Source organism: Diprion similis, chromosome 4, assembly GCF_021155765.1.
Source record: "Diprion similis isolate iyDipSimi1 chromosome 4, iyDipSimi1.1, whole genome shotgun sequence".
Classification (NCBI taxonomy): domain Eukaryota; kingdom Metazoa; phylum Arthropoda; class Insecta; order Hymenoptera; family Diprionidae; genus Diprion; species Diprion similis.
In genome coordinates, this window is record NC_060108.1 from 21,749,506 (window position 1) to 21,766,089 (window position 16,584).

General features: G+C 36.9%; 1 protein-coding gene across 2 annotated transcripts; it reads right to left on the reverse strand.

Moving 5' to 3' along the window:
• Positions 1-1,273: 1,273 nt before the first annotated feature.
• On the reverse strand, positions 1,274-11,225 carry LOC124406045 (troponin C, isoallergen Bla g 6.0301). Of its 2 annotated transcripts, none has more exons than XM_046881377.1 (6): positions 11,070-11,225; positions 9,014-9,044; positions 6,079-6,222; positions 4,664-4,783; positions 2,520-2,651; positions 1,274-1,854 (listed from the first exon to the last, which is right to left on the reverse strand). In XM_046881377.1, the coding sequence occupies exons 1-6, from the start codon at positions 11,070-11,072 to the stop codon at positions 1,826-1,828; spliced, it is 459 nt and encodes a 152-aa protein (XP_046737333.1). In that variant the 5' UTR covers positions 11,073-11,225; the 3' UTR covers positions 1,274-1,825. The 2 variants fall into 2 exon arrangements, with proteins under 2 accessions (XP_046737333.1, XP_046737332.1); XM_046881376.1 differs by having other exon boundaries at positions 11,049-11,214.
• Positions 11,226-16,584: the final 5,359 nt, after the last annotated feature.

The following is a 16,584-nucleotide window of genomic DNA, read 5'->3' on the forward strand; positions in this document are numbered from 1 at the left end:
CAACCTATTTTATGCGCGCGAGATTTAAACGTGAAATCTTTTTTTTTTTAAGTTATACATGATTTCATTAGCAAATTCATTCAATTTCATTGATAAAAGCAAACAACCCGCGGTTGGGCACGTTGCCATGGTGACAACACTTGATAAGTTACAAAAATGACGTCACGGGTATCGTCGGTATATCCACTGTTCCATTTTGCGCCGCGCTGTCGCGTGGCATCAGCTCAATACTCATTCGCACTACAGCAGCCGAAGGGAAAATATGTGCGTCACCCTGTAGTCTACAATTGAGATCGCACTATTCAACCTGTGTGACCTAATTTGATAAGGTCTTTTGCGGGTCGATTTTGCAAACGGTATATGACGAAGTAAAGCAATTTTGATCTGTTAAACTATTAGCTCATCGGTAAATTTTCTTACTAATGAACAAGTCTTTAAGTTTGACCGCGCCTTCTGCGCGTTGACTTGATACTTTTCGATCCTGAGAGAAAGGGCGGCATTTGCAAGGCGGCGCTCAACGCGCAGGGATGAAAATCGCGGGCTCTGTAGTGATAGTGGAAAATCTTGTAAGTTTGTATTTATGAAATACATCTCAGGTAGACAAAACTATTTTTTGGTGGTGGTATTATTTTCTATTTCGAATATTCTGCGTAATGAAATCTGCGTATATATCTAAATTCGAGCACTGAACAATCTTCACTCACCGATAATATTAACAAATTTTCGATCATCCGTAATAAACAATCAGCGAATGATATCAATTAGAAACTAATCAACGATCTACATATACCTCGTCGAAAAAATCGTAAGTAAAAATGGTTTGCAATTAGTATACAGCGCTTCAGAAAAATTGTCTCTAAAAATCTTAAAAAACGTCAAGGTAAAATAGGCCTACTGAAGAGATCACATTAAAACAGTTCTTTACCGCTTGTGGTGGTGTGGAAACGAGTAAAGTGCGTAAAGTAATTCATTCAATTTTAATGAATATTTCGAAAGCGAGAATCTTTGTTTTAATTTTGTTATGTTTTTAGAGATCTGTAGATTATGCTGTATACTTTATTCGATGAATTACAATTTTTCTGAATCTCATGCGGTGTCATTGTTTTGGCTGTCAAAACTGATAATCATGTTGAGTAGTGTTCAGTGGAAATTCTTTGTGCCGGGTAATATACTCTACTTTAGATATCTAGTCCAATTTAAATGAGGATGTTGATACCGTTTTGTTTGATGGGTACGTGGCGAGGTACCTGGCTTCTTATTTAAAATCTGATATGTTTTTAGTATATTTTATTTATTACAATGGAAACTGCTCCTCAAAAATTTGGCAGATGAATATATAATATATATATATAATACACATTATGCGGTGATTTACGTTTCTTCAACGTGCTTACAGGCATATAATAATGTTTAGTTCATTCGTAGCAAATATATAACTCATTGTGTCTGTTAAAAACGTGTATAGATTTGTTGATTCGAAATGTACCGTGCGAAATGGTCTCATACATGTCCCAGAAACAGTAATTCAACATTCAATTCCAATGCTTCAGAATTTTGAACAAAGTTTTTACTTTGTTTTCTTTTTTTTTTAAAACAGTAGACGCGTCATGACGTATTAAAATTAAACTAATGTTGCGGTAGGCATAAATATACAATTAAAGTTATAGGTATAAATATATTTCATCGATTATAAATGAAAATAAAAAAAAAAAAAAAATTGTTGTAAATTAGTCGATTATGCGTCTTCCGAGGCACTCGCTCTCATTAATCAGTTGAGTCTTGCACAATTATAAACGGATGTTGCCTGCGTTGTGCTGAGGTAAATTTATTCTCCGGTCATCATCTCCATGAATTCTGGGGAAAAAAATTGGCTGTTATTCAGTGTATTTTTAAATAAGAAAATGTCGTGCAACAGCTGTTTTTATTGTACAATGAACGAATTATACAATATTTTATATTTTCAATTTAATAACTGGAACCACAGAGACAGAAATCAGTAGTCAGCTGGCAGCTGAAAACATTAAAGGAACAAATGGATCGTTCGATGCTCCGTCAACCGTGAATTTACTTGGAAGTAGTTTACGCGCGGGGGTGTATTAGTGGGAATGACGCGATACGAAAGATCGTTTGGTTTTAATAAGGTCTTTCAATCATTCTGGTTACGCCAGATACGACGGTGTATAAATAATCCCGAGCTATCCGACATAGAAATAGTTTTAGTTTCGGTGTTTTAGACGACGCGTGGCTTTCATGGTTTTCCGCTCTAACTTTCGAAATAGTACGGCCAACGACTTCGTATATTTCAGGCAGGATTTGTTCCTGTCAACTTGCCGTGACTGCAGCACTGCTGACCTACTTCCTGTGCCTCGAATCAAATCGGAAATTGCAATTGACGGATAAAAATTAGCACAACAAGAAAAAATAAATTGTTGACATTTTATCGCCGAGAAAACACCTCGCTGGAAATAAGCTTTGCGTGCGTACCACGATTGCGATGAATCCAGTTGTAACTCTCTTACCATCAAAATCTACCGTTCCGGATCCGTCAGAGTCAATTTCCTCGATCATGATGTCCAGCTCCTCGTCCGTCAACTGGTCATCGAGTTCCCGAAGAATTTCGCGCAGACACGAGGTGGGAATGTATCCGTTGCCTGAAAAAAAGTTATGACATAAAATATATTCTCCATTTGTTCAGTGACCTTATATGGCAGAAAAGAAGTTTTTTAAATCTTTTGCACACTTTACACAATCGTATTAACAGATAGCTAGTCTGCAATAAATATAAGCGAGTAGTTATTGAGAAATGGTGAGAACATATCATCACGTCTAGGCGTCTGCAGGATAAGTAGCCACAATTTGTCAATGGATTTGTTACGGTCGAGGTCTAATCTGCAGAAACTAACGTCAGTTGGACAGCCAATATGATAGGTGAAATAATTATTTTTGAAACGAATTCAGTTGAGAAGGGTAACCACCTCGCGTTCTTTTTTATTGAAACACAAATTCTAGTCTCTGTGTAAGCTGTAATTTATGTTTCAACAGCTGCTGCGGTGGGCAGCCTCGTTAATTCTTGACTCGTGCAGCTGAATAACAATGCATGACATGTATTATGTAATATATATTATAGCTTATAGGTGTAATACACACTGATGATTTGCTGTGAATTGAAAAAAGAACAAAAATGGAAAAACGCGTAAAAAACGTTTGTGATGCAATCGCACGAGCTAAGGCTGATGGATAATGGGCCTTGGCTTGTCAAGATTTAGCGTAAGCTCGTAAAACTATAATTCTCTATGCTGCTGGATGCCATGCGGTTAATGTCACAGACGGCGGTTGGCTGCTGGACGATAATATATTATCCCTCTTTCTCCGAGAAACCGTCTCGTCCCGCTTGATGCGGTAAACAAGATAAACTTTTAACTTCTCGTATTCCAAGAACTTGCAGAGCTATTCGCAGAGCCGTTATTATACGCTGGGAAATCGCGAATTCAACCCGCGCTTTTTGCTACTGGACTGCACAATTGGGCTGGCTGGCTTTAATCCAAATGAAACAAAAAAAAAAAAAAAAAAAAAAAAAAAAAAAAAAAAAAAAAAAAAAAAACAAGTACCATTGCCGACGAGAAAAGGAGGAAAGTGGAAAAAAGGAGAACAAACAGACAATCGAAAATGAGAAATGTAGCCAAAAAAAATTTGAAATTTCTCCGTACCCAAAAAAAAGCATACACTGCAACAATTCTTTCTAGCTCGACTAAACAACCGTGTGCAAAATTAAGTGTGTATATAGACAATACGTTGCTATAATTAGAGTCTGGTATTTCATCACAAGAGTGAAAGCTCCGTTTCGAGTCAGGAGAAGAGAAAAAAAAAATCAGATCACATTTCTATCGGATAAAAATGCGAACGGTTGCCTTCAATCTGATAATACTGAGAAAATTCATACGCGGCGTGTGTCGGTTCATATTTCAAGAGTGGAAATGGTCCAAGAGGCTTAAGATTTGGCATATTGTCAAATTACAACTGGCATATGACCAAATACAAACTTGAGCCCGGATAATTGATATCAGAAAATATGGCCAAGCTTTGGCTAAGATTTACGACCTCTAGTTAATCCGTTCGTTTGATCAGGAAGCGGCTTCAATAAGCTCATAGTCGGAAGAATTTGTCGGTCCATTCCGGGAATCAAATCTTAGATCGTTTCAAAATCTCTTTTTCATTTCAACGTTTTTAATTTCTACGACTACTTGAGGTTTCTATGATACATCTATCTCCACTATATACGCACGCACGAAATTGGGCTACAGTCCAATTCAGACTGAAACATTTGATCGACTCAAAGGAAATAGGTGAAGATGGAAAAATTAGTAGGTAATATTATTCAAAGTTTTCACCACGCTTTTTGAATGCTGCTGAAATTTAAGTAACATTGATCGATCGCGTTATATAGATTTGTTGAACGATATGATGTATCGGATGCGGTAAAGCTCTATAAATTTATATACGTCACACAGATTTACACTCAGTTTATATTAAATTATACACTTTCCTCTTTTCACATCATTATGATTATTTACTTTTAAAAATTGCTCATTTCGCTTGACGCTCTGATGATCTATAATATAAATTTAATTTTGAACCTCTTTATGTAATGTGTTTTTTTTCTCACCCTCTTTGTCGTAAAGTCTGAAAGCTTCTCTCAGTTCCTTTTCCAGAGCTTCCGCGTCTTCCTCAACGATGAATTTTGCAGCCAACGTTACGAACTCTTCAAATTCGAGGCGTCCAGATTCTAGAAACAGGTTACATGAAGGTAGAAAAAAAAAAATGGATTCTCTGTTTGCAGTAAAGTCTGCTTATGCATAAGTCATTATAGCTGAGCGGATATATTACTCACACATCGCTGTAATTTTTTCATTATTTGTTATTTTACGAACTGGAAGTTACAACGCTATAAATTATATATTAATGTTTGATGCTGTGCTGCATGGAGTCAATTTTCTATTATGCGCAACAGGGTATACCCGAGAAACGTTGTGACGTCAGAAACAGAAAACCCCTTTCGCAACTCGTGGACTTGTGTATTCAACATAATTGTTTGAAAATAGATGAAACGCTGCTGTCTTTTTGTTTGAAGAAATTCTAAAACAGTGGCGAAGGCTTTATAGTCAGAATAACAGCAAAGAAATATACATGTGAAAATCAGACTAAAAGTGATAAAGGAAGAATGAAGAAACCGAGAATTGAGTTCAACGTGGCGACTACACGCGACGTCTCAGAGAACGTCACACTTTGAGACTTTGGGTAAACTTTCTTTTAGTCAATGCTATATTCGTCAGTGATCTGATTTTTATTTACTTCTTTATTGCCTGTAAGCTTACGAGCTCGTAAGTAATTTTCCATGGTTTTACGGGGCAAGAATAAAATTTATTTCGAAATAGCAAAGCTCGCTCGATCGTCGAACCGACAAAAAAAAAGACAAAACACCAGCGTATCTTCGTTTCCACAACGTCTAGTCGTTTGAAACCTGATCTTCTGATCTCTTCTATTCTTGTATTGTGTGCCTCCGATCGCATTTTATGTACTTATGCTCTATAGATATCAGGCTATAGAATTGTCACAGAAACGGGAAAAATGTATACAGTTCAATAAAAATGTGAAAAATTTATGTCAACGACTTGAAGGTGATTCCGCGTGGCGTTTAAACGTAGTTTAATTTGTGCCAAAATCACAAATATTTATACGCTTTTCGTATCTCTAAGAAAAAAAAAGCATAAAAAGATTATTCTGAGTATTATTATTTTTCACGTCTTTCACTCGACTTTTTCGCCAACTTTTTCTTCTGCGCATCAGCTGTATTATTTACCGGTTTATCATCTCTGGAAATACTGTAAATCCTTGGCAATTTTTCAGATCACGAGAGACAGATGTGCCCACGTTTAATACAGATTCTCCATTCATCGAGAAGTTTTTCGGAGTCTTATATACGTGGTTTTACACTTGAAAATTTCTTTTCCTTTAAGTTTTACATATTTCAATAACTACACCCTGGGGGTAGGATTTTAAATGGGAAATGGAAATACACACTGTCAGCATCAACTTCATCGATCAGCTCGTCCAGGATTTTTTTGTTGAAGGGCTGTCCCATTAGTCGAAGAATATCTGCTACCAGATCGGTGGGAATGCTTCCGCTCTTTTCACGGTCAAAGCTGTCGAAGGCCTTGCGCAGAACTGAAACATGAAGTGCAATAATTATATTTTAACGTCTGCAGTAATAATGCTACATGGTGTTAAAACTAAAAAGTAACATTTCAGACGCATTTTATTTGGATACTATAATTTTATATTAATAGTGGTAAAAATTCATTCCCCTCTTATTTCGAATATCATTGAGTCGACTTAAACATAGATTATACTCGACGAGAAGAAAAAGTTTCGTTTCTTCGCATCTGGCATTAGACATATATCGAGTTTCAATTGCACTTAAATCTGTCGAGGAATTGCAGAACATAGTTTCTCTTTTCAATTTTCTGTGCTTCCCCTGTCTGAAGTCTCTAAGCTTTTGTATAACTAATATATACTAAAGTTTTTCAGTTCAATTGTAAGGTCCGTATAATGCAACGCCGCCAATTCAGCTGCACTTGTAACTACCGAGTGTTAATGCCCCCTGGGTTATACCCCGTATTTCTGGCACGAACTGTTTGTTTGCCTGCGTGAGTAATGATGCCATCCCGACTTAGCATATATCATTTATTTATCTTAGTTACTAATCCGATATTCGCTCGTTGGATAACCCCGCTGGGAGCGTAACTGTACATTTATTGAATACCTATATTACTCCGAGCATATTGACCCCCAATTGTGAGACGCTATGTAATGAAATCAAGAAATTTCAATTTTTCATAAGGATTTTCTCATTTACTCATTTATAATTTATTCACAGAGCGTTGAATAGCTCAGGTCAGCCTCAAATTAAACTTCATTTAACAACTGCAGAAACATGTTTGTAAAATATTTGACAGGGGATTCATACGGTGTCATAAATTCAAGATGGCCGCCGGTGATACGGGCCACTTGAAAATTTATTTCGGCTTACTGGCCCATTTCAGCCCTCGTCAATGATTGAAATCTGTCTAAGGTTGGATAAAATGACAGCAAGAATAGTTTCACCGTAATTCCACCTACGACGGGTGCCTGGGGAGTGAGAATTTGATTACCCAACCGATCACGCGTCTTACATATATTTTCACACGCACATTGGCCAGGCCAGACAATTATTTGACAGACGAATTGACATGCTGTCACAAATTCAAAATGGCTACTGTTGATACGGGTTGTTTCAAATTTTATTTCGATTCTCTGATCGTTTTTAACTTTAGTAAATTACAGAATCTTATTTGACACAGGACAAAATAATGGCAAGAACAGATTCATCGTAACTTAGCATATGACAAGTGACTAGAGAGTGAGAGTTTGATGTCTTAAACAATTATTCGTCTTGCACTTCTTTTTAAACGGGCATTGGGGCTATTTTTTCGAAGCTGACTTCTATTTTGGTGCCTCGCATTGTCTGATTAATCGTTACTTGATACCTTGCCACACCTTGGGCAGATTTGTACCACGCTTTAGTCTACACCACGGGGGGCGGAGGGGGGGAACTATACAGGAACATTCGAGACGCCCACTCTATACTTAGCCAGGCAGCTGCCGCTAATCGAATCAAACGTAAATAAACTCTCTCAGAATCGAGAGAGAAAGAGGGGCTCAGGGAAGCTGGAGGGGAGGCGAAGGAGGAAAGGGGTGCAAAACTGAAAACCGCACAGTCGTATCTCTTTTGCCTCGAATCCAATGAATATTCGATTCTTTCGTGAATATGTACCGATAACTCGAAACAAGAGGAAAAGTTTGGGTGAAAAATTAATTTGTAAGACATACGTATATTCCGTTGGTGGGGTAAATCATCAGAATTTTTATTAATTTTCAATATCACCTTTTCCAATTTGCAAACAGAAATAATATGCACTGAAGATTCTATGATACGAAATAATGAAATTAATTTCAGTCAGGAGCATTCAAAGAAATAAACTAAATGGAAAAACGAGGGGCTAATTTAGTGCGCTTCTTTTTCCTTTCGTAAAAAAATCGTGAAACCTAATAACGTCAACGAATACAGAATTTCATAATCGAATGACTAAGAAAAAACTTGCTGCAGATAGGCATCTACTGCAGAAGCTGTTTCGTCTGTTATTCGATGTTTGTATTTTTTTTTTTTCATCTTTATAAATAGACGGATATATACTGCGAGGATTGGATCTCGCGAACTACGTTTAAGCATTTCAAAGACTTCACCGTTCACGCATCTATTTTTTGAGATCGTAGTTCATCGTTCTTTGTAGGTCTGTTTATATCACGTCAATTAGACATTGTTTGGACGTTTTTGTTCGCGAAATTATGACCAAAACTTGGTGCTGTACTAGGAAAATTATTTTTGTTAAACATAATAATTTAAAATAAATTAAAGGATGGAACAGAAACGACGAGAACGATTTTATTCTACTTATACGCAAATCACCAAGCGGCCTAAACTTGGCGTTAAGCATTGCCCGGGTACTAAAACGTTCTAATTATAAATTATGTGTACGCATACGGATACACGTAAGGTAGGGTGCCCTGCACTTGGCGCTTAAGACTCGCTCCGAGACTCATGAGGGTTAAAAGCCTTAAACTGTTTGTTATAAATATATCCACATGTAGTTTAGGTCTGAAATTTGGCACTCGGAAACCATCGTAGGTGGGAGAATCGCTGGACACTTATTACTCAATACATTGCAGCTGTTGCCCAGATTTCGTGAATTATGTTTCGAAAATTGGTGTAGCGCTTACCGAAGCTGTGAAATTTATTTTTCGCAGAAACCTAAATCGTTTTGTCGTAACTATCGTGAAGGTGAAAAAAATAACGGGAATTCTGAGAACCGAGTAATTGGAACACTTTTTTGTAGTCTTCTGAAGATCGTATAATTACCTGCGATTTGTTCTGGGGGCAGTTCATCGGCCTAAAAACAATTAAAAATAGGCATTAACCAGGCTTGAATTGTCAAAATTTTTCAACGATTATGTAGGACGTAACGAGTTTTTGAAGACGGCACAAATTGTAGGAATGATTACAAATGGAATTTATTTATTTGTTTATTTACTATTTTAGCAACAACATCGTACGGATACAGTGCCAAAAATTTTTACCAAGTGTAAAAAACAACCTGTTGAGCAGTCTCACAGGCAATTTTCAAACGAAAATTATAGACTCAGGCAATAAAGGGTCGCTATTGTATCAGTTGTACTTTTTAAAATTCCAGTTTTAACTCAAATCAATATCAATAGCGACAATTCACATTGGGAAATTTAAGCTATGCTATAAAACCACACATAATTACACAATTTATGGTTGCGCAATGATAGGTAATTTCAAAACTAAATGGATGGGTATTTTTCAAAATCAAGTTACGCTACGAGACTGAAGGGGTGTCAACGACTCGATGATTGGTCCAACCGAAGAAAGACGGAAGTATTTAAAATTTTACGAAAATTTTGTAAAATTAATTTCAGTTAGGTAAAATTCTATCGAAATCTTGAAGTCCAATGAATTACAACTTCCGTAATTTTTTGAATCCGTCAACTCCTCGGGTTTGGTTTATCTATAATTAGTATTACAACATGCACAAAAAATTAAAAGCATCAAACAAGCTGCATACTCAAGCTTGAAAGTCATCATTCTCTCATACTCCGACCAAAACCATATCTGCATGACAGTAAAACTTTTGTAAGTGGTATATTTATCAGAATACACAAAAGTAATGTGCAAACTGATATAAAGGATTACAGAAATTCTGATTTGAATTATTATTCTTTCGTTCGTTTAATCACTGCCAAACGACTTGTGAATTCTTGTGAAGTTATATGTTCAAAATATATAAGCTTCACAGCTCAGACGCTCAATTTACAATGTCGCTTCTTGACATGTACACACTTTATCCCACCCTAGTTTAACACTTGCATACCATTTTGGACGTCTCACCCTTATTGACGACACACCTCAGCATGAAGCACATGTCATGAGAAATGCATGCGTTTTTTTTTAGATATATATTGTTAGTGAAACAAATCAAACTTGTGCATTTTCGTGCAATTCATAAACATCATGACACTCGAAAGGAGAAGTGCAGATATGAAAAGTGTCGTGAAATTAATTTCTTCAAATTATAACAAGAGAAAAAGGCCTGATTGTTTTCACCGAATTAAAGTCGTGATAAATTTCTGTTGTATGGTATTACTGTACTGAGGTTATACATACATTGGAGTGTTTTCGAATTTTTACTTTTTATCAATTGACACTTCTCAATAGCTCATATAATACGATAAAAATAAACGTATAATTTAAATATAATTTTAATACGTGGTACAGTCTAGACTAATTGGAATGAGGATGTACTGTACCAGTATTTTTTATAAATGGATAGGCAGGAGCCAAGGAGCAAATATCTCAGGATGAGCGGTGACGAGCGCCAGAGGAACGTGAAGAAGACGCGATAGATTAAAAAAAGGAGATTGAGATTCAAAAAAGTGAAAAATCACTCACGTGTGTGTAAAAAATATGGGAAAAATTTTAGCGAAAGTCATTTCATGTTTGAAAAATAGCGAGAGCATAATTTTATTTTTAAATCGTCTCATAAATAAGTAAAAATAATGTCAATTGCAGTGTTGTTAAAATATCAACGTAACCAATGTGGCTGTAATACGGATAAAAAAAAGCAAACAATAAAAAAAACAAAAAAAAAAAAAACAATAAGTATATAAATGATGTAAGATAATATAGAGAATACGCAAGTAAGAAAACATCAAGTAAATGCGTGTTGCACATTCCACGTGAGTATATATATATATACAATATATAGTAGTAATAAAAAATGAAAATAAAATTAACTATAAAATAAAAATGTGTTATAAAATAATATTGAAAAAAATGTAGGTATTTTGGTTTACCGCAGGGGGGGCCGACTTACAATATCTTCAATTGAACATACCATGGTGGCGGTAAATTATTACAGAGAGATACACTGAGATCGTATGAGAGAACAAACTGTCGCTGCGGTTCTTCCTGTTCAATGACGGAACTAAACTGCCTCCGGATGTTCAACTGAAGAAGCTCGAGAAAGAACTCGGGGTAATATCCCTGCGAGGGGCTGGTGTATAGCGGTTGCGCGTTCTGCATCCGAGCAGCATCAGCTGCTGCAACATTTTCCCTACCCCCCTTCCGTTAGTCCGTCCCTCGGTCGGCCAATGGAAGAGTTCTTGGAAACGGTAGCAACGCAACCAGCGCTACCAGGAGAACCCATGATATGTCCGTCTGGGATCGCGCAAGCGCTCCTTTCGCTCTCGGGCGTAAATCCAAAATGCGAACACCAGGGGAAAGCCACCCGGGGGAAATACGACCAGACGGCGATCTCTCGGCTTTCCCCCCCGTTTCACCTTACTGCGCTATTCCTTCACCTCCACCTCCACCTCCACCTCCACCTCCATACCGATAAAGCTCGCTTCGCCCCCGGCCGGGGCCTCCGTCTCGGTTGGCCTAACTTTCTGGCTTCGTCTCGCGTTGCCTACAATTTATTATACCGTTCGAAACCAACTAGGAGGATCGACGGCGTACGATGGATTGCGGATTCGTGTATTGGCACGATTTAATCGACTTTGGTTGCGTTTGGTAAGGGAAAGAAAAAGACGAAGAAAATAAACAAATGGGATTCACCGTTCGTCTGAAATTTTACGAAACCGCAAAAGTCTTGTCTTCATTTCATTGAATAGCTTACAAATTCTCGAGTCGATTTTCGGAAACTTCACGACAATTATCTTTTTTTTTCTTCTATATTTTTAGCGGAAATGAGACGAATTGCAGTCCTGTTCGAAAATTCCGCAATAAGGAACTTATCTTAAACTTCCGCAATCTTTACTTTATCAAACTCAAGTGTAGACTGAAATGTTTTGATAAAAACTGATGTGAATATACAGTTTATAATGCGATTATGAGTGTGGAAACAGTTTTTTTTTTCAGGAACGGGGAGTATTGCTATTCGTTGTTCAGTTGACCCCATGATCGATTAATTGATTATACGACGTGCGTGTATACGTGTATACGTGTGATAAAAATTAACTTCGGGAAATGTATGCATGGCAATTCGAGTGGTAATTTCTGTAGCGTAGGCAGTTGCAGAGGAAACATAGAAGCTATGGTCTGTTTCGTTTCTTATGGGTCGTTTTTCCTGCTCTAGCAAAGCGTATAAGCTTCGATTTATCACCTCGGAAGAGGAATGGGAACAACGGTTAGGGACCAAGCAGAAAATTTAAATATTTGGAACGAAAATAGAGGGGAAAATTTTCATCCAACAGATTACTTCACGGAAATGGAAGACGAAAATGAGACGTTAAAAATCTTCCCGCCGTTAGTATATTTTACCAACGTTGAAAAAGAGGAAAAAAAAAAGAATTAGAAAAAAGTCCAGTGTTTATAGCCACGCAGACTTCTTGTATATGCGAATAATCAATCTACGACACGTCGGCATTCGCTTTTCAAATTTAGAGCATAAAAGAGTCGTCGCATACGGGGTTAGAGTTTAAATCAAAATCATTATTTTCAGACGAAGTTTGATTACTGCCAAGCGACATATTTGCTGTATATACGATCATTGTAATAGCCACTGGCTGAGTGCAATCGCAATCCTAATGTCTTCAGAAATCAGACTTAAGCTCGGTAGTTGTTATGATTTAGGACACCGGTAATGTACGTTTGACTGAACTTTGGCTTCGTACGTATAGAATATTGTTATTGCAACTTTTCAGCTGTTCGAGCAAGTACCATTATCCTTGCGTATTTACGAAGTTAGCCAATTCGCGTACGACACGTGCGTGTTTGTCATATTTTACACTTATCCCTGCATATATGTTCTTCGGATTGCGTAAATAAGGTTGACGCTTTGCGCTAAGATTAAAATACGTCTCCAATTTTTAAAGGAGCATAAAAAATCGTGACGTGTGCATTGAATGAGGTGTATTTATTCCGCGACGAACGTGTATTTATAAGCTTTGCTGATCTTGTTAGAAAAATACAGGAAAGTCTTAACGAGCTCGAAAGTGCTGTTGATAAAATAGGACGGAACAAACGTTTGCTCAGTTTTGATTGTGTCTAGACGGTTATTCGGCTGCTCTGATTTCAAGACTATAGACATCATGATGCTTTTTTCTGTGAAAAACTTCGCAAGATAGTTTTGTAATATTGGGTATAGCTCTACGACGGAAAGCTTTACCACTATCTATGAATAAACTAATAAAACGATTGACGGTCTTGCGCATAAAATGAGAAACTGCGAGCCTTCAACGTCACCACTTAAATGTCGTTCGTGCATTTCAGGACTTGGAGTAACGGGTTGGATTCTATCCAAATTTCAGTCCTTTCAGTCGATCTGTTTAAACGATCAACGATGATAACCACGTACTGTTACCTGTACGCAATACTCTCCGAATTTATCATCACACATATATTGCAAATAGCCGTATCATTAAATCAAAGCTAACAAGTGAGTTGAGTTGTGACAAACCATGAACGCTACGGTCATACTTGCATTTTATATTATTAGATTCTTCTGGAGCCGAAATACGGTAAGCAAGTTATGAAGAAACTTTCGTAAACGTAAACTGTGTCTTTGCCAAAATTGCCGAGTTTTTTGAATTTTGTTCTACGTTAAGTTTTCACTCTCATTTTCATGTCTTTCGCAGACCAAAAGCATGACTCCTAAGTAAGAAATACCCAGCTTGAATAATCGTTTTTACAATGATTTCATCTCTGAATGATTTGAGCTGCATTTGAATTCAGGGAAGGAACCAACTGTGAGGTAAAACCTGCGATTCTTGGACAGTAAAAAGCACAATATTCCTTTTGTCTGTAAATATTAGGTAAGGAAATACGCATTCAAATTTCATAAAACAGTTTCAAAATGCTCGTTGTACTTCCTCGCAGCCACTCATTTGTCACCATTTGTTGTCACTCAACACTTGTTGCTCAAGTCTTCTGACTTTCCAAGAGACTTGGAAGCGGTGCAATGCGTCGCGTTACGGTCAGTTTGCTAATCATTTTGTACATTTCTGAGTCAACTATACAGGAAAATATTCATGTTCCAGGAAAACAATTTATTTATACATGTCTTATTGCGGAATATAATGATAACTTTTGGATACGAGCTCGAGATGGAAAACAGAAATCAACACTGCAGCAGTCTTGAGATATAAAATATTAAATCTTTTTCTCCACACATTGTATAAATATCTGTACAATAACACATTTGTTCAGTTGGTAATGACTATGAAGTGACGAAGTTATCCGCCGTAGAAACGCCGCAGCGTTATTTTGATAACTTCGTAAAACATGATGTGCTCAATACTCACTTTGATGTCATCAATGAATCAAACACAGATATTTTCGGATTTATTTAGCTTATTCATTACGATTGAAAGCTGAAATTCAACTCGATAAGTGAACAATTTGTCAAGATTAGCAAGAGAAGGAGGAGAGAATCATTTGTCGTGAATAACAAGTGTTTTGACGTCTAGTTAAATTATATTGGTGGGACTAAAAACTCATATGGTGAAGTTTAGTCTATAATAGTAACGCCGATTCCTGTGCATTCTAGCATCTGTCTAGTCACGTCTCACAATCAGGGCTGGAAATGTGCCAATACGTGTCACTGTGCTACCAAAAGTCAAGTTTTGCCCGATATATATAGGTGTATATAAGTATATACATTATATATGTATATTGAATTGGAAACAGCATATTACACGTGTTTACAATGCGAGTATAATTGCTCAGTGTGAAAAACTAGAGGACTTTTCATTTGATACCGAATGATGAAAGATCAGTTTAGTTGCGCGATGGAAAATTGATTAATGATATCGAGGTAATAGTGTAGATTATTATATACGATACTTGCATCTATCATTCTCAGCTGTAACGGATTGATCGTATGTGAAAATAGAACTTCAAGTATAAGTCGATGGAAATTCATCAACGTCAGACCCAACGTGATAACAACATCGATTGGTGTTGCCACTTTGTAACCAACGCAGCCGATTCCTAACTGAAAATTGAAATCCTGACATTCAAACCAATGTCGAATCATTCTGTTGACTTTGTACGATGTATTTTCGTATGGAAACAATTACGGATCACGGATTCGGTTTACAACTGAAAACAGAACCGCGTTATATCCTTTGAAACGTTATAAACACCGAGGCTGGCGCGATGCCATTGCTCTGAATTGCGTGCTGCTCCGAATCGTGAAAAACGTGTTATAAGTACACGTCTACCCTATACCTGCTTGTATAAGCCTTGAGGTAAATTGACGCAAGTCAGCAAGTCACGAATTGAAACAAGCTCAGAGTTGATATTACAGTTACCGTTTAATTAGGACGTTGAGATTTTGCGGATATCGCTTTCGTTATGCAATGATAAAATTAGCAAAAATAACAAGCAAAGCACGAGTTCCAAGTGCTTTTGGTTGTGACTAATTTTTTGGACTCTGTTGTTAGATTTCATTTAAAACGTTGTCTCTTCATCTTTAATGTGTAAGTAGATTGATCTCATTGATATATGGTTCAACTTTTTGATAGCTTTCTCATTTAAATGAACTTATATATATATTTCAGAGGGATAGGAAAAATTGACTTAATCTATACAAAATTCGCTACAGAAGTCGTCGAAGCTAGGAAATCTTGTACTTCAACTTTAATTTAAGTACAGTGAAGTTGTCTTCAAATCACAGTTGATTGGAACAAAAATGAAATCAGTAAGTCTTCGAAGGCCGTAGACGAGTTACGTATTGCTACGTAACCTTGTACAAAGTGAATTTCACTTTTTTAGACCCCGAAATAACCGCATCGTGGTATCAAAGCGGTTATCACCTGAATTAACGGAAGTATCCAAGGTATCTGATAAGATTTACATATCCGTCATGATAATTAGTGGACAGACACGTAGAAATCACGCTTTCCGGTTGTATTTTCACGGTCATTTCGTCGACGTTGAATTTTATTAGACGGTGTTTTTGGTTAAAATACGACGAAATCATTGTCGAAGTCGGACATTTTCCCTGCTACCAAGTCGATCAATCCCTATTCGGTGGCCTGAAAGATCGCATTAGCGAACCGGCCGTATTAAAAACCACAGTTCACAGTTTGTGCACTTTGAAGTTGTTAATATTTTTCTGTAGGATTTCAGAGTCTGTTTTGAATGAGAAAACTGTTCAAGAGGTTCTGCTAAATGCATCTCTGAAATGCCTAAGTCGAATGTTGGAAAATGCACCTCCTTGTATAATACTGAAGGCTCAGCCCTCACTACAAAAGCAATATCAATGTTGCTGTTCACAGGGCGGAGTAAAGACATAAGAGCTCGATATTGTCGAATATCTTTGTAATAATATATTTGTGATAGTAATACATTGAAATAAAAATTGAAAGTCTGACTACAGGTTGTTAGTTAGAGGGGGATACTGA